This window comes from Erythrolamprus reginae, chromosome 1, assembly GCF_031021105.1.
Source record: "Erythrolamprus reginae isolate rEryReg1 chromosome 1, rEryReg1.hap1, whole genome shotgun sequence".
Lineage (NCBI taxonomy): Eukaryota > Metazoa > Chordata > Lepidosauria > Squamata > Dipsadidae > Erythrolamprus > Erythrolamprus reginae.
Genome location: NC_091950.1, coordinates 10,243,803 through 10,263,104, shown reverse-complemented (window position 1 = coordinate 10,263,104; position 19,302 = coordinate 10,243,803). Strand labels below are relative to the sequence as shown.

Below are 19,302 nucleotides of genomic sequence, written 5' to 3'. Positions count from 1 at the left end.
AGAACCCACAGCCACTCCGTCTTATCAGGGTTGAGTTTGAGTCTGTTGACACCCATCCAGGCCCCAACAGCCTCCAGGCACCGGCACATCACTCCCACTGCTTCTTAGCACATGTGTGCACACACAACTTGGGGGGGTGTTCTTGTGTACACACATGTGCTAACACATGCACACATATGCACATCCCCAGTGTGAATTTTTGCTTCTGTGTATCCACCAAAATCTTGCAAGGGGACATGCGTGCATAATTTCAGTGGTTTTAAAAAATTCCAGCACATGCACAGAAGCAAAAAAATCTCGTGCATGCGAGCATCCTCTTGTGAGATTTTGCTGCTGTCCATGTGCAGGACGCAAAAAATATTTGAAAATTAAAGAAAAAAGATGGTGGCACTCAAAGGACTGACAACCCATCCTTCCAGCGAGGTGTTTAAATATTTAGCATATGGAAGAGAAAAAGCATTGAAAGAAAAATCTGAAATCAGAAACCCACAAAGATTTCTAATGTTAATAAATAGAGTGGTGCCTCTACTTAAGAACTTAAGCTGTTCCGTGACCAGGTTCTTAAGTAGAAAAGTTTGTAAGTAGTAAAAGACCTTGGAATACTAATATCAAATGACCTAAGTGCTAAAGCCCACTGCAACAATATCGCCAAAAAGGCTTCTAGAGTTGTTGACCTGATCCTACGTAGCTTCTGCTCCGGCAATTTCACACTACTCACAAGAGCCTACAAAACGTTTGCCAGACCCATCCTTGAATACAGCTCATCTGTCTGGAACCCATACCACATCTCGGACATCAACACCCTTGAAAACGTCCAAAGGTATTTCACCAGAAGAGCCCTTCATTCCTCTATTCGAAACAGAATACCCTACGAAAATAGACTAACAATCCTGGGTCTAGAAAGCCTAGAACTACGATTTAAGTATTGCCCACAAGATCATATGCTGCAACGTCCTACCGGTCAATGACTACTTCAGCTTCAACCGCAACAACACAAGAGCACTCAACAGATTCAAACTTAATATTAACCACTCCAAACTTGACTCTAAAAAATATGACTTTAACAATCGAGTTGTCGAAGCGTGGAACTCATTACCGGACTCAGTAGTGTCAACCCCTAACCCCTAACATTTCTCCCTTAGACTCTCCATGATTGACCTCTCCAGGTTCCTAAGAGGTCAGTAAGGGCCGTACATAAGTGCACTGGTGTGTCTTTCGTCCCCTGTCCAATTGTCTTTCCTTTATCTCATATATCATATATATTTTCTTCCTTTCATATATCTTCTCCTCTATTTTTACATATTATCTACATATATATATATTGATGATGTGGCCAAGAGGATGTTGTGATGGTCGTAAGTGTGGAAAGTGATCATGTATCACTGTTCTCAGTGCCATTGTAACTTGGAACGGTCACTAAATGAACTGTTGAAAGTCAAAGGTGGATTTTTCAGTGCCCCTAACAACTTTCCTTCCTTCCTTCCTTCCTTCCTTCCTTCCTTCCTTCCTTCCTTCCTTCCTTCCTTCCTTCCTTCCTTCCTTTCCTCTTCCCTTCCCTTTCCTCCCCTCTTTCCTTCCTTCCTTCCCTCCCTCTTCTCTTCCCTTCCCTTCCTTTCTTCCCTTCCCTTTCCTCCCCTCTTTCCTTCCTTCCTTCCTCTGTCTCTATCTGTCTGTCTGTCTGTCTGTCTGTCTGTCTGTCTGTCTGTCTGTCTGTCTGTCTGTCTGTCTGTCTGTCTATCTATCTATCTATCTATCTATCTATCTATCTATCTATCTATCTATCTATCTATCCATCTAAAAAATATAACCGAGATAAATTTTTGCCTCCTTTCTGACATTCAAGTTGCAAACCCACATGATTTCCCCAAGCCAGGAGAGCAAAGGAACCTTGCAGAATAATTGCAGGTTTCAGAGACTTGTCTAAATTGCAAAATTTGGGAATTATGGCCAGACAGATTTTGCAATTTCCTTCAGATTTGCTGGCAATTTCTCCAAGGCAAAGCAAGCCGAAGGTCACTTTAAGAGCTTAGCACAATTTCCATCCTCTGTGGCTGGTGTGAAACACACTCAATTTCCTTCCCTGGAGCATTTTGCACATATTATGTTGCTCCAACTGGTTGGGGTTTTTTTTACTTTTTGTTTTTCTACTTCCAGAAGCTGCAACGAAATTTTCTTGTTTATCAGCTTTGCTTTATCAGCGTGGGAGCCACGCTGCCCCCAATATGACAATTATTAGCAAATTTGCAGAAACGCATCATTTATTCCAGCTGCAGAGGCGGATTTTCCTGGAAAACAGGATCTTAGCTGCATGAATCTGAAATCCGGAGAACCAAATAAAAAATTTAACATAACAAATACAGGTAGTCCTTGATTTATCACCGTAACAGAACTTGGAATTTCCATTTGTGGGTGGTTGACTGTTCTATCGAGCTCTCTGGTAGAATCCTCCCAAAAATGCACAGATACAATTTCAGACACACACACGTTTGAAAATTCAAAACAATGTTCTTTATAATGAAAATTCACTTAAACCAAGCCCTCTTTTGGTAGAGCAAAGAGCACTCGTCTCCAAACAAACTGGTAATTTGTACAAGTCCCTTATCAGTTCTGTGATACTTAGCTTGCAGCTGTGAGGCAATTCACAGTCCTTCTTCTTTCACAAAGTGAAACACACTTTGCTCTGGTTTAGTTTCAAAGCGGGGAAAAATCAGCACACAAAAGGTCAAAGTCAGTAAAGCAGTCACGAAACACAACGATCAGATAATCCTCCACAATGGCCAAACCCACAGGCTGCTATTTATAGCAGCCTCACTAATTACCACAGCCCCATCCAACCACAGGTGGCCTCATTTTCTTTGATCATAATCTCTCAGTTGTTGTTGCCTATGCATCGCTCTCCGCATGCGTGGCTGTATCATTAACTCTTGTTCTGAATCCAAGGAGGAGCTAGATAATTGATCTCCTTCTGAGCTGTCTGCCACACTCTCCTCCTCCCTGTCACTCATGTCTTCTTGGTCAGAGGAGCCTTCATCAGCAGATTCCACCAGGGGCAAAACAGGCCTGCAGCATGTGGATGTCTCCCCCACATCCACAGTCCTTGGGGCAGGAGCAGGGCCAGAGCTAACCACAACATTGATGGTTATATATTTCTATGTTTCTATGATCCTTTTTCTTTCCTCTATCTCTATCTGCTATTTTCCTTTCTATATTTGTTTTGTCTGGCTTAAGACATTGTACAACACAATATTAGTGCAAACGAGTATGAAATAGAGAAAAAAGATTATGTATTTTTAAAATGTTTATATATTTAATAAACTTTTTTCTAAAGAAACAAGAAACAAATACAGGTAGTCTTTGATTTATCACGTAACGGAACTTGGAATTTCTATTTGTGGGTCTTTGACAGTCGTAATTTGAGACAACTACGTGATCCACCAGATTTTACCAACATGTTTGCAGGACTCGTAAAGCAAATACCGCTATTGCAAAGTGAACAGAATGGTTGTTAAAAGGAAAAAAAATGCCACGGTTTTTAAGCTCAATGGGAGCTTAATTTTGTGCTCAATGGGAATATTGGAACGGATGTCCATGTGCCGCCTCTATGTTGGTTGAGGCAGGCAGGATTCCCTTGAGTACCATTTGTTGGGGGTCAGGGGAAAGGGAGGGTCTTGCCTTCTCTTTCTGCTCAAGATCCCCAAGGACAATTGGTGGGCCACTGTGGGACACAGAATGCTGGACTTGATGGGCTTTGGTCCGATTCAGCATGGCTCTTCTTATGTTCTGGAGGTGGTTGATGAAGAAGAGGAAGAACAGCTGGGTCCAGTGCCTGATGCGCAGAAGGCAGAGGAGAGGAGAACAGAGCAGTGGAAATCTATGGGATGGTCCTTTCGTTGGTTTATGGAATTCACTTCCAGAAGAGGTTGTGACAGCTGTCAGCCTGGATAGCTTCAAGGCAGGATTAGACAGATTCATGGATGCCAAGCATATAGATGATTATTGAAATGGATGTCCATGTGCCGCCTCTATGTTGGTTGAGGCAGGCAGGATTCCCTTGGGTCCCATTTGTTGGGGATCAGGGGAAAGGGAGGGTCTTGCCTTCTCTTTCTGCTCAAGATCCCCATGGACAATTGATGGGCCACTGTATGACGCAGAATGCTGGACTTGATGGGCTTTGGCCTGATTCAGCAGGGCTCCTCTTAGGTTCTTATGCCTTTGGGTCAAAAGGTGGATGCGGAGTCTGGGCCATCAAATGGAGAGTCAACAGCCCCCAGGCCTGGAGGTGGCTGATGAAGAAGAGGAGGAACAGCTGGGTCCAGTGCCTGATGCACAGAAGGCAGAGGAGAGGAGAGCAGTGGAAATCTATGGGACGGTCCTTGGGACGGAATGTCTCCATCCAATGCCTGCTAGTTATGGTTCTCAAGAGGTAAAGCGGGATGTAACCAGGGATGGATTCCACTTACCGCCACCACTCCCTGTGGAGCTCCGTGACTCCAGCGCACACCTGAGCGAGATTTTGCTTCTGCACATGAACAGGAAGGAAAATCTTGCGAGGGGACGTGCGTGAGATTTCAGCATTTTTTTTTTGCTTCTGCGCATGCCCAGAAACAAAAAACCGCTGAAATCTCACACATGCTGGAGACACACAGCTGCATGTGTAACTCCATTTTCCCTACTGGAGCTACAGCGTGGCCCGTACTGGTTGGAACCTAATACTGGGTGTAACAGAATAACAGAACAGTTGGAGGGGACCTTGGAGGTCTTGTAGTTCAACTGTTAGCAAAAACTTCAGAAGAGAAGGATTTAGGGGTAGGGATTTCTGACAGTCTCCAAATGGGTGAACAGTGCGGTCAGGTGGTAGGAAAAGCAATAGGATAATAATAATTAATATTATTATTATTAATAATAATCATAATCATAATTATTATTTATTGGATTTGTATGCCGTCCCTCTCCGTAGACTCGGGGTGGCTAACAACAATAATAAAAACCACATATACAATCCAATAATAAAAAAACAACTAAAACCCCTATTATAAAAACCAAACATACACACAAACATACCATGTATAACTTGTAATGGCCTAGGGGGAAGAGCTATCTCAACTCCCCCATGCCCGGCGGTATAAATGAGTCTTGAGTAGTTTACGAAAGACAGGGAGGGTGGGGGCAGTTCTAATCTCCAGGGGGAGTTGGTTCCAGAGGGCCGGGGCCGCCACAGAGAAGGCTCTTCCCCTGGGCCCCGCCAAACGACATTGTTTAGTCTACGGGACCCGGAGAAGGCCAACTCGCTGGGATTCGTGCGGTAGCAGGTGGATGCTTGGCTGCATAGCTAGTGGTATAACAAGCAGGAAGAGGGAGATTGTGATCTCGCTGTATAGTACATGCTGGTTGTGAAATGCCCAAATCTTGATCATGTGAACATGGAGATGCTACAAATAAACCCTAAATATGAGCGTCAATCATAAGTCATTTTTTAACCACTGCCGTAACTTCAAACAGTTGTTCGGACAGCCTACAAAAATGGTGGAAGGTCTTAAGCATAAAACTTATCAGGAAAGACTTCATGAAGAATAGAATAGAATAGAATTTTATTGGCCAAGTGTGATTGGACACACAAGGAATTTGTGTTGGTGCATATGCTCTCAGCGTACATAAAAGAAAAAGATACATTTGTCAAGAATCATGTGGCCCAATCTGTATAGTCTGGAGGACAGAAGGGAAAGGGGGGACATGATCGAAACATTTAAATATGTTATAGGGTTAAATAAGGTTCAGGAGGGAAGTGTTTTTAATAGGAAAGTGAACACAAGAACAAGGAGGTACAATCTGAGGTTAGTTGGGGGAAAGATCAAAAGCAACCTGAGAAAATATTATTTGACTGAAAGAGTAGTAGATCCTTGGAACAAACTTCCAGCAGACGTGGTTGGTAAATCCACAGTAACTGAATTTAAACATGCCTGGGATAAACATATATCCATCCTAAGATAAAATACAGGAAATAGTATAAGGGCAGACTAGATGGACCATGAGGTCTTTTTCTGCCGTCAATCTTCTATGTTTCTATGTTTCTAACCCCACCCTGCAGAAAACCCCAGAGCATCATTTGAAATGGAAATTTTTTACTTACTTCGTGTTTTCCCTTCATGTGACAGATGTTGATGTCGTGTTTATTCGATCGCCAGGTCATTTTCTGTGTCAAGAGCAGGACAAAAAAACACAGCCCATCAATTTTTTTTAAAAAAGGTACCGTGGATAGCTTAGAAAAATATATTCTGCCTCCCCCTTCCCTCTCAACATACACCCTGTCCCCAACTCAACCCACATACCCTGACAAAAACGAACATTTACATCTTTCTGCATCAGATCAGCCAAGGTGAATCTGCAACTTTAAAATGTTTTAAAAAGAAGAAGTTCATTTTGTTAAGGCAGGTATGTGTGGTTTTTGAATGATTGATTGATTGCAAGAATGTATATATTTTTTTAAAATGATAGTATTGTTTTTGTATTGCATTGTTGATTTTATTATTATTATAAAATATTATTATTATAACTGCCCGGAGTCTGCGGAGAGGGGCGGCATACAAATCTAATAAATAATAATAATAATAATAATAATAATAATAATAATAATAATAATAATAATAATATGTTGTTGTTGTTGTTGTTGTTGTTGTTGTTGTTGTGGTTAGCTCTGGCTTAGCTCCTGCCCCAAGGAATGTGGAGGTAGATGTGGGGGAAACATCCACATGCCGCAGGCCTGTTTTGCTCCCAGTAGAATCTGCCGACGAAGTCTCCTCTAACCAAGGAAGTATGAGTGACAGGGAAGTGGGGAGTTTGGCAGACAGCCCAGGAGATCAGTCATCTGTATCATCCCTGGATTCTGAACAAGAATTAATGACACATCCACGCATGCGTGGAGTGATGCATAGGAGACAACAACTGAAGGATTATTACAAGAGAAAAGGAGGCCACCTGTGGTTGGGTGGGGCTGCTGTAATTAGTGCTACAGATAAAATTGCAGCCTGGTGTTTTAGCCTCATGGCAGTTTATCTGATTCATTGTTTCGTCAAGATCGTGGTTTTTGCTCTTCAGGATTGTGTGTGTGGACTCTCTGGACTTTATAATTGGACTCAATTTCCCAGTTATTGGGTGAGCAATTGGACTGCATTTAACCTGTGCCTTGTGTGTACCAGAAAACCCCTTTGACATTTAAAAAGGGAGCTGTTTCTGTTTTTCTGTTTATAAAAACATTTGGCTTTTCCTTTTATCGTGTGGTGTGTGTCTTCCTGGACTAATTACCCTGTAATTACGGGCGGATGAGACACGCCGGCAGAAGAGAGATATATATACACATGTGTGTATTTGTATGTTTTTGTGTGTGTATTGTATTGTATTACTATAATAATATATTTAATATACATTTATTTATTTATTAGATTTGTATGCCGCCCCTCTCCGTAGACTCGGGGCGGCTAACAACAATAATAAAAACAGCATATGACAAACCTAATATTTAAATTACTAAAAACCCTTATTAAAAACCAAACATACACACAAACATACCATGCATAAATTGTATAGGTCTAGGGGGAAGGTATATCTCAATTCCCTCATGTCTGATGACAGAGGTGGGTTTTAAGGAGCTTACGAAAGGCGAGGAGGGTGGGGGCAATTCTGATCTCTGGGGGGAGTTGGTTCCAGAGGGCTGGGGCCGCCACAGAGAAGGCTCTTCCCCTGGGCCCTGCCAAACAACATTGTTTAATTGACGGGACCCGAAGAAGGCCAACTCTGTGGGACCTAACTGGTCACTGGGATACATATACATATACTGTATATTATGTCATATACATATATATTATACATACATATATGCATCCACATGCATACATCCACATATACATATGTCCATGTATGTAATGCATATAGTGCAATATATGTTAATTATATTGTGTTGTATTCTATTCTATTAATTATGCTATATTACCGTATATTATACATAATTTTTTTTTGAGTATGTCTACATTTGTTCCTAATGTTTGCTAATCTAGCCTTGCAAACATTGCTTGAATTGTTCTAAAATGCAAAACACATTAAGTTTCTTTTCAAATGCATACAGCAAATATATTTCTCCATATTCCCTTTGAGAGAGTGCAAAAACGCATTTTCTTTTTATGAGATTTTTCTGGAGAGCCTCTCTGAAAAATATAAACCCTTTCTGATCCTTTCTCCAGAGAACCATTGAGATAGCTCTCTCTCTCTCAACAAATAATAAAAAAAAGAAGGAATGGATAATTTATTTTTAAAACAGGCACACGTGGATGTTTCAACATGACGAAGCGACTGGAAAAATTAAATTACTGGCGGCGAGCAACTGGAGAATTAAAAGAGCAAATTTAGAAAGATAGCAATAAAAAGCCAGTTATACCTCTCTAATGCCATCTGGACAAGTGTTTTAGTGAGTATGTAGGAAAAGGAGAAATTGTTTGAGTGGCGGTGGGCTGCTATTGATTCATATTATTATTACCTTTCTCCATTAAATATGAAACTCAGTCAATATGAATGTTTTAAAAAGTGTCACAAATACCACTGACTGGTGCTGAGGGTTGACATAGGGGGAGGCCAGCATCCTAGGTATCATCATGTGTGGAGATGTTCCGAATAGTGCAGTTTTTTGTAGCTCCGCTGGTGTTATTGCAGGAAGCTGCAATTTCTTGATGTGTTTTGTGAAATTCCTGGACATGGTAGCAAGTGCCCCGATGTGACAGTGGGTATCACTTTTATATGTGATACCCTAACAAGAAGGAAGAGGGAGATTGTGATCCCCTTATGTAGAGCGCTGGTGAGACCCCATTTGGAATACTGTGTTCAATTCTGGAGACCTCACCTACAAAAAGACATTGATAAAATTGAACGGCTCCAAAGACGGGCTACAAGAATGGTGGAAGGTCTTAAGCATAAAACGTATCAGGAAAGACTTAATGAACTCAATCTGTATAGTCTGGAGGACAGAAGGGAAAGGGGGGACATGATCAAAACATTTCTATGTTTCTATTTAAATATGTCAAAGGGTTAAATAAGGTTCAGGAGGGAAGTGTTTTTAATAGGAAAGTGAACACAAGAACAAAGGGACACAATGTGAAGTTAGTTGGGGGAAAGATCAAAAGCAACATGAGAAAATATTATTTTACTGAAAGAGTAGTAGATCCTTGGACCAAACTTCCAGCAGACGTGGTAGATAAATCCACAGTAACTGAATTTAAACATGGCTGGGATAAACATATATCTATCCTAAGATAAAATACATAAAATAGTATAAGGGCAGACTAGGTGGACCATGAGGTCTTTTTCTGCCGTCAGTCTTCTATGTTTCTATGTTTCATCCATAGCCATGTAGTTTTGATGGCCAGATGAATATTATTTTTATATTATTATTATTATTATTATTATTATTATTATTATTATTATTATTATTATTATTATTGTTGTTATTGTTATTTTGTTATTTTGTTATTGTTGTTGTTATTGTTGTTATTGTTGTTGTTATTGTTGTTGTTGTTGTTATTATTGTTATAATGATAATAATAATAATAATAATAATAATAATTATTAATTTTTTTTCAATACAACACAGCAAACGAGATCACTATGCTGGATTTTATATCACAATATAACAAGGCTATCACTTCCCAAGCGTCTAGGACTGCGTGATGTTTAGTTTAGTTAGTTTTCTATACTGCTCAAAAAAAATAAAGGGAACACTCAAATTAGACATCCTAGGTACAAATGAATGAAATATTCTCATCGAATCCTTCGTTCTGTGCAAAGTTCAATGTGCACAACAGCAGGTGAAATTGATTGTCAATCAGTGTTGCTTCCTACATGGACAGTTTGATTTCACAGAAGTTTGATTTACTTGGAGTTATACAGGTAGTACCTCGACTTACGACGGGCATCTGTTCCCACAGTTACTCAGACAGCTTTCATGCCTAAGGCGGGACTAGAACTCACCGTCTCCTGATGATTGGCCCAAAGTCAGCCAGCCAGCTTTCATACCTACGGCAGGATTAGAACTCACCGTCTCCTGGTGATTCACTCAGTCAGCAAAGCCAGCCGTCACCAATAGACCAAAATGCAATAATAATATTGTTTACAATTGGTTGTCTTTCTAATCTCCAATTTACCAGCAGGAGGGAAAGCTTCAGCACTCACCCGGTGGTATCGCATCTCTCCGGCCACAGCAGATTCCAAGCTGATCCGGTATAAATTATCCCTGCGGAGAACGAAGGAGGGAGAGAGAACGGAGAAAACATGAAACTCACGGAGAGAAAGAACTTTGCATTTCCTCATCCTTTGTCAAAGCTTGGAGACCTCCCCAAATACAGCCAGACCACGTTTAATAACAAGAGTTGGAAGGGTCCTTGGAGGTCTTCCAGTCCAACCCCCTGCTCGAGCAGGAAACTCTAGACTAGTATTGGCGAACCTTTTTCGTACCTAGCGCCAAAAGTGCACACGGGCATGCGCGCGCACCTTCAAAATGCAATGTGAGTTTAACACAATAATAAAGAAACAATGTTTGAAGCTGTCTGTAAAAGTGGAAGTGATGTGCCGGTGCCTAGAGGCTGTTGGGGCCTGGATGGGTGTCAACAAACTCAAACTCAACCCTGATAAGACGGAGTGGCTGTGGGTCTTGCCTCCCAAGGACAATTCTATCTGTCCGTCCATTACCCTGGGGGAGGAATCATTGACCCCCCTCAGAGAGGGTTCGCAACTCAGCTGTGGCGAGGGGGGCGTTTGCCCAGGTTCGCCTGGTGCACCAGTTGCGGCCCTATTTGGACCGGGAGTCACTGCTCACAGTCACTCATGCCCTCATCACCTCGAGGCTCGACTACTGTAATGCTCTCTACATGGGGCTACCTTTGAAAAGTGTTCGGAAACTTCAGATCGTGCAGAATGCAGCTGCGAGAGCAATCATGGGCTTCCCTAGTAATGCCCATGTTACACCAACACTCCGCAGTCTGCATTGGTTGCCGATCAGTTTCCGGTCACAATTCAAAGTGTTGGTTATGACCTATAAAGCCCTTCATGGCATCGGACCAGAATATCTCCGGGACCGCCTTCTGCCGCACGAATCCCAGCGACCAGTTAGGTCCCACAGAGTTGGCCTTCTCCGGGTCCCGTCGACTAAACAATGTCATCTGGCGGGACCCAGGGGAAGAGCCTTCTCTGTGGCGGCGCCGACCCTCTGGAACCAGCTCCCCCCGGAGATTAGGATTGCCCCCACCCTCCTTGCCTTTCATAAACTCCTTAAAACCCACCTCTGCCGTCAGGCATGGGGGAATAGTGTCAACCCCTAACCCCCAACATTTTTCCCTTAGACTATCCACAATTGACCTCTCCAGGTTCCTTAGAGGTCAGTAAGGGGCATGCATAAGTACACCTTCCGTCCCCTGTCCAATTGTCTCCCCTTATCTCATTTATCTTTTCTTCCTTTCAAATATGTTCACCTATACTTTTATATCTTTTCTTCTATTCTTTTCTTTATTTATATTATTACATATCTATTCTCTTCAATGTGTATTATCTATTGGACAAAATAAATAAATAAAAAATAAATAAAATCTCCCCCTGGCCTATATAGTTTATGCATGGTATGTTTGTGTGTACGTCTTGCTTTTAAATAAGTGTTTTTTAGATATTTTAATTATTAGATTTGTTATTGTATATTGTTTTTACTATTGCTGTGAGCCGCCCCGAGTCTACGGAGAGGGGCGGCATACAAATCTAAGAAATAATAATAATAATAATAATAATAATAATAATAATAATAATAATAATTTTAAAAGAATGTTTTGCAAAGCGAGAACATGCCAGGCGCTTCAAATCTGAAGTCGGAACTTAAACAGCGCGTGAATATTCTCTCTGCTTGCCCTCTTTTGAGATTTTAAAATCATGCAAAAGGTTTGTTCTCTCTCCCGCCCTGCCAGGCGCTTGATGGATGCTTAGAAAATGTGAGTTCTTGGATTGCACGCCCTTAGGGGATAGCAGGCCTCTCCAGGCATGGATGGAAAAAGCTTTCCCCCCCCCTGCCTAGTTGATCCTTTGAATGTAGCACCAGCTGGCAGGCTTCTCTTTCGGCAAAGAGAGCCATTGAAACCTCAGAGTTAGCCCCCCGCACCTCATAAAAAGCCAATGCAATCCTAAACTGTATGGACAGCGGGATAATATTGTAGGAAGAAAAATCCAGTCCAGTTCCAATCTGGGAGACTGATTGGAAAGAAGGATGAGAAGAATCTACAACAGCGTGTAGTTCTGGGGCAGCTGGCCAATTGGTTGGACGAGTACAAGGATTTTGAGACACTCCAGGGGTGTTGTCCAATGTAGTGAGCCTTGTGGCCTTTTGCTATTCTAATGATGGTGAGTTAATCCTATTAGAAACATAGAAACATAGAAGACTGACGGCAGAAAAAGACCTCATGGTCCATCTAGTCTGCCCGTATACTATTTTATCTTAGAATGGATATAGTATGTTTATCCCAGGCATGTTTAAATTCAGTTACTGTGGATTTACCAACCACGTGTGCTGGACGTTTGTTCCAAGGATCTACTACTCTTTCGGTAAAATAATATTTTCTCACGTTGCTTTTGATCTTTCCCCAAACTAAGTTCAGATTGTGTCCCCTTGTTCTTGTGTTCACTTTCCTATTAAAAACACTTCCCTCCTGAACCTTATTTAACCCTTTAACATATTTAAATGTTTCGATCCTGTCCCCCCTTTCCCTTCTGTCCTCCAGACTATACAGATTGAGTTCATTAAGTCTTTCCTGATACATTTTATGCTTAAGACCTTCCACCATTCTTGTAGCCCGTCTTTGGACCTGTTCAATTTTGTCAATATCTTTTTGTAGGTGAGGTCTCCAGAACTGAACACAGAATTCCAAATGTGGTCTCATCAGCACTCTATATAAGGGGATCATAATCTCCCTCTTCCTGCTTGTTATACCTCTAGCTATGCAGCCAAGCATCCTACTTGCTTTTCCTACCGCCCGACCACACTGCTCACCCATTTTGAGACTGTCAGAAATCAGTACCCCTAAATCCTTCTCTTCTGAAGTTTTTGCTAACATAGAACTGCCAATGCAATACTCAGATTATGAGCTACACATCCTGTTCTTAAAATTGGGGTGGTGGGGTGGGGGAGGGAAGGTAAATTCTTATTCCCTTCAACAGCAGCTGACGGTATTTTGTTTGCGAATAGGCTAGATTTCTTGACAGGCCCCAAATATCCCTCTGTAAAGTCTTCAAGCATCTAATGGAGGCTGTTGGGACTGTTTTTCTGCCTTTGTTAAGATTTTTCTCCATTTCTCCTGGGGAAAAATATATCCACAAAACAACTCAAAGACAACGTGAGGTGTGAGCGGTAATAGTAATGGACTGTTCAGACACATAAACCAGTACAAAAGTATATATTATATAAGAGTAATAAGGTAGAATAATCTCTTTACATGTCTAATCACAAATACAATCTCAATATCCAATACAATACACAGCTCTAGACACAGAGCGACTATCAGTAAAAAAAACCCTCTCCCCAAACAGGAACTCCGTTGGCTTCCTCTTAAGGCCAACTATGATCCATCTCTTAAAGGTATATCATATAAACATACTACTCGGTGACTAAAGTCGTATTTCCTGCAGTTGAGTTCAGAGCAGTTTACTTTAAGTTTGTATCTGCTGTGAGCTCGTGTGTTGTGGTGGTTGAAGCTGAAGTAGTCGTTGACAGGAAGGACATTGCAGCAGATGATTATATGGGCTTTGCTCAGGACACATTTAAGGCGACGTATTTCTAAGCTTTCTAAACCTAGGATTGTAAGTCTAGTTCTATTTCTAACACATTACCTTCGCTTTAAGCCTCCCCGAGTCTCAGGAGAAGGGTGGCATAGAAATCAAATAAGGTAAGTAAGTGCCCCCCTGAAATTAGAACTGCCCCCACCCTCCTTGCCTTTCGTAAACTCCTTAAAACCCACCTCTGCTGTCAGGCATGAGGGAACTGAGATAACTTCCCCAGGCCTATATTGTTTATGTATGGTATGTTGTGTGCATGTTTTTTAAATTATGGGTTTTTAGTTTTAATTATTAGATTTGTATTCTACATTGTTTTTTCTATTACTGTTGTGAGCCGCCCCGAGTCTATGGAGAGGGGCGGCATACAAATTTAATAAGTTAGTTAGTAAGTAAGTGAGTGAGTGAGTGAGTGAGTGAATGAGTGAGTAAATAAATAAATAAATAAATAAATAAATAAATATTAAGTTTAAATCTGTTGTGTGCTACAGCTAACTGCTAGCTGTAGTTCAGCAGTTCAAATCTCACGGCTCCAGGTTGACTCAGACTTCCATCCTTCCAAGGTGGGTCAAATGAGGACCCAGATTGTTGCGGGCAAGAGGCTGATTCTGTAAACCGCTTAGAGAGGGCTATAAAAAGTACTACGAAGTGGTATATACAGGGGGTGGACAAGAAAATGGAAACACCTGACTTTTTGGCATCATAATGTTTGAATATGTTCAAATCAATCAAAACTTGACATAATATCCCACACGAAAAATGAAGGATTACTGTATTTGAATTGTGTCGAGGGCGGTGTAAATTTTTTATTTGTAAATTTTTTAAAAATAAATTAATAGCTGAAGGACCCTGCAGTGCTGCACTCTAACCACTGCGCCACCTCGTGAAGGGGGGGGGGTTTCCAGTGATGGGCTATCAAAATTTTTACTGCTACACTGTGGGTGTGGCTTATGCATTTTGTTTCAACATCTTTCACTGCCAATTGGGTGCTCTGGGGTGGAGCTCCAAATTTTGCTACCGGAACTGCGTTGTTGACCGTTCCCATAGGAGCCCATAACTGGGGGCTTCCTACAATATCAAGAAATGTTAAGTGTGGCCACACTTGGAATACTGCACCCACAACACAAAAAAGACGCTGAGACTCCAGAATGGGTGCAGAGAAGAGCAACGAAGAGGATTTGGGAGCTGGAGGCGAAAACTTACGGTGAATGATTGAAAGAACTGCTTTGGCGCACCACCTAATGGCCATCACCTTTCTCTTGCCAGGCAATTATAGCAGCAGCTGGCGTCTTTCGGTGTCACCTCCAAAGCGTCTGTTCCCACTGCAGTTCGAGGACCACGTACACCCCAGGGAATTGGTTCCCATCTTGCGCACATCTGTCCTTCTTTAAACTTTTAACCATCCCCATTAAAAACGAGACGGAACGGCTTGAAGAAGCAGTTGCTGGGGCTTTCCCTTCGGAGCCAGCAGAACGAGACACCAGAGAACCTCCAAATATTAATCAAGGAGAGAAGCAAGCTAGAACTATGGAGGGGTTTCCTGGCTGTTAGGGAACAATTAGTCTGTTGAACGGGTTGACCTCAGAAGTTGTCAATGCTCTGTCACTGGATGTTTTAAAGAAGAGATTGGACAACCATTGGTCTGAAATAATATGGGGTTTTCTGCCTGTGCAGGGGTATGGACTAGAAGACCTCCAAGGTCCCTCCCTACTTCTTCTCTTCTCTTCTCTCTTCTCTTCTCTTCCATTCTGTAAATCTCTTCTCTTCTCTTCTTTCTTCTCTTCCATTCTGTAAATCTCTTCTCTTCCCTTCCCTTCGACTCCACTCCACTCCACTTCATTCCATGTCCAAAGATACTTCACCAGAAGAGCCCTTCACTCCTCCACTCGAAACAGAATTCCCTACGAGACTAGACTTTCAATCCTGGGCCTAGAAAGTTTAGAACTAAGACGCCTTAAACAAGATCTAAGTATTGCCCACAAGATCATATGCTGCAACGTCCTGCCTGTCGGCGACTACTTCAGCTTCAACCACAACAACACAAGAGCACACAACAGATTTAAACTTAATAATAACCGCTCCAAACTTGACTGTAAAAAATATGACTTCAGTAACCGAGTTGTCGAAGCAAGAAACTCATTACCGGACTCCATAGTGTCATCCCCAAACCCCCAGCACTTTACCCTTAGATTATCCATGGTTGACCTATCCAGATTCCTAAGAGGTCAGTAAGGGGCAAGTACAAGTGCACTCGAGTGCCTTCCGTCCCCTGTCCTATTGCTCTCCTATATCTCCTATACCTTTCTTCTATTCCTATATCTCTTCTTCTATTCTTTCATTGATATGTTCTATTACTATATCTTCTTTTCTATTCTTTCATAGATATATTTTATTATGAGTATCTCCTCTATAACCTTCATCATGTATTTTACTATGTGTGTATAGATATATACCCACTAAAACCCTCATTGTGTATTGGACAAAATAAATAAGTAAAATAAAATAAAATTCTATTCTTTATTCCTTATTCCATCCCGTTCCATTCTTTCTTCATTCCTTATTCTATTCTTTCTTTATTCCATTCCATTCTTTCTTTATTCCCTTTCTATTCCTTATTCTATTCCTATTATTTCTATTTCTATTCTATTTTTTTCTGACTGGCTTCCTGTTCTGAGCCTCTGTAGTGTGAAACCAAAGCAGCAATTGAAGCAGAAACTGTGCCTATTAGTCCTGCTTTACAATGCCTTGGTAAGACCACACTTGGAATATTGCACCCAGTTTCGATATTACAAAGACTCTAGTCTTCTAATTAGTCCTTGGTTCCAGGTTGCCTCTCTCCTTGATCTGTTTCCATCCATTGCTTCTTGCTCGACCCCCCAGTGCTTTGGAGAATAGATACACCCCTTCTTCTTTATGGCAGCTCCTCAAATATTGGGATATTTCTATCATTTATTTATGTATTTATTTATTGGACTTGTATGCTGCCCCTCTCTGTGGACTTGGCGAGACTCACGACATTTCAACAATAAACAAACTGTTTATAACAAACTGGACACAAATTGTTTCAACTCCTACCCTCAAAACGTCACTACAGAGCACTGCATACCAAGACAACTAGACACAAGAACAGTTTCCCCCCCGAACGCCATCACTCTGCTAAACAAATAATTCCCTCAACACTGTCAGACTTTTTACTAAATCTGCACTTCTATTCTATTAGTTTTTCTCATCATTCCTATCATCCTTTTCTTCCCACTTAGGACTGTATGACTGTAACTTGTTGCTTGTGTCCTAAGATTTTTATTAATATTGATTGTTTCTTCATTGCTTATTTGACCCCTATGACAATAATTGCTTTTAATATCTATGAGTTTTAAATCTCGTTTTTTAACTCTATTGGATTTGTACTCTGTGTATTGTATTGTTGTTGTTGTGAGCCGCCCCGAGTCTTCGGAGAGGGGGGCATACAAATCTAATAAATCTTAATCTAATGAAGAGAAGGATTAAGGGGTGACATGATAGGAAAATGGGGAAAAACTCATTTTACAACCGACTCCCTTAACGAGGGAAATTTTGGGTTTCCTTATGGTTGTAAGTTGAGGACCACCGGTAGCAATGTCCCTCCACCCACGTCGAACTGCTTGATCCATTGGAGTGGGTTCTTTTCTAGTGTCTTCCTCTGGCTGTTAGGTAACCAAGCATCTCTTATCTGGTGGGTTGCTAGGCAGCATCCGTTCCTCTCTTCTCTCAAGGTTATCTACACATTCGCTAGGATGATTCCTAGTACGTAGAGTCATAGGGCACCTCAGAGGTCTTCTGGTCCAGGCAGATCTTCTACCATCCCGGTTCAAAGCTCTTCTAATCACCACCCACCCTTCCGCGATCACGCTAGAAAGGGGGCAATGTGGTGTGGCGGTGGGTGGGTGAAGGGAGGGGTCGCTGACGAAGATGTGGCAGTTTGGCTGCAGGGAGCAGCTGGACCCATGGGGAGAAGGGTGCGTTGTTTATAAATGTGGTGTCTGTGTATTGTTATCCCATGACCTCTGCTGCGTTGCTTCAGATTTAACATTCCCGTGGGAAAAATAAATAGATAAAAATTCCATAGCCAGAACAGCCTAGGATAAAGCATTTGTTCTCTTCCGTTGAATTACATTCCATTCTTTCTTTATTGCTTATTCTTTATTCCTTATTCCATTCCATTCTTTCTTTATTCCTTATTCTATTCTTTCTTTATTCCTTATTTTTTATTCCTTATTCCATTCTTTCTTTATTCTTTATTTTTTATTCCTTATTCCATTCTTTCTTTATTCCTTATTTTTATTCCTTATTCCATTCTTTCTTTATTCCTTATTCTATTCTTTCTTTATTCCTTATTCCATTCCATTCTTTCTTTATTCATTATTTTTTATTCCTTATTCCATTCCATTCTTTCTTTATTCCTTATTCCATTCCATTCTTTATTCCTTATTCTGTTCTTTCTTTATTCCTTATTCTATTCTTTCCTTATACCTTATTCTATTCCATTCTATCCCATTTTATTCTTTCTTTATTTCTCATTCTATTCTTCCCTTATTCCTTATTCTATTCTATTCTATTCCATTCTTTATTCCTTATTCTATTCTTTCCTTATACCTTATTCTATTCCATTCTATCCCATTTTATTCTTTCTTTATTTCTCATTCTATTCTTCCCTTATTCCTTATTCTATTCTATTCTATTCCATTCCATTCTTTATTCCTTATTTTATTCTTTCCTTATTCCTTATTCCTTATTGCATTGCATTGCATTTCATTCTATTTTTTCTTTATTCCTTATTTTATTCTTTCCTTAATCCTTATTCCTCATCTAATGAATATGACCCTCGGCTCTGTGAAAAGCATTTTTAATGATTCTTCACCAGCTGTGTATTTTCATGCTCTTATTTTCTTGTACTGTATGTGTGTGGGATGTGTGTGGGGGTGTATATATATAGATATATATTTGTTTTTAATGATGCGAGTTGCTCAGAGTCATGTATTTCCTCCTGCGATCTTGTTTAGATTTGGGTTTAATGGCTTTTAATGGTTATTTAAGATGGTTTGAATTGTTGATTTTATTGTACCCTGCCCAGAGTCACATTTGTGAGATGGGTGGCTGTATAAATTCGACAAAGAGATAAATTAAGTGTACTTGAGATAGGTGGCCATATAAATGAAACAGAATAAAAAGAGGGAAGGAGAGAGGGAGTAAGAAAGGAGGGAAGGAAGGAAGGAAGGAGAAAAGGGAAAAAGAAGGAAGAGGGGGAGGGAGGGAAAGAAGGAAGAAAAAAGAGAAGAAGTGAGTGAGGGATGAAGGAAGGAAGGAAGGAAAAAGAGAGAAGGGAGCAAGGCAGAGATGAAGGCAGGCAGGCAGATGGAAGGAAAGGGGGAGGGAAGGAAGGAAAAGGTAGGTGGAAGGAGGGAGGGAGGAAAGAAAGAGGAGAGG

General features: G+C 41.0%; 1 protein-coding gene across 1 annotated transcript in view; it reads right to left on the bottom strand.

Moving 5' to 3' along the window:
• Positions 1-19,302, bottom strand: part of SEMA6B (semaphorin 6B) — a 98,553-nt gene that overhangs the window by 67,445 nt on the left and 11,806 nt on the right. The window contains exons 3-4 of the mRNA XM_070732103.1: positions 10,210-10,270; positions 6,128-6,190 (exon numbers count right to left, since the gene is read on the bottom strand). Coding sequence (XP_070588204.1) covers positions 6,128-6,190; positions 10,210-10,270 — 124 coding nt within the window. The remainder of the gene's footprint in view (positions 1-6,127; positions 6,191-10,209; positions 10,271-19,302) is intronic.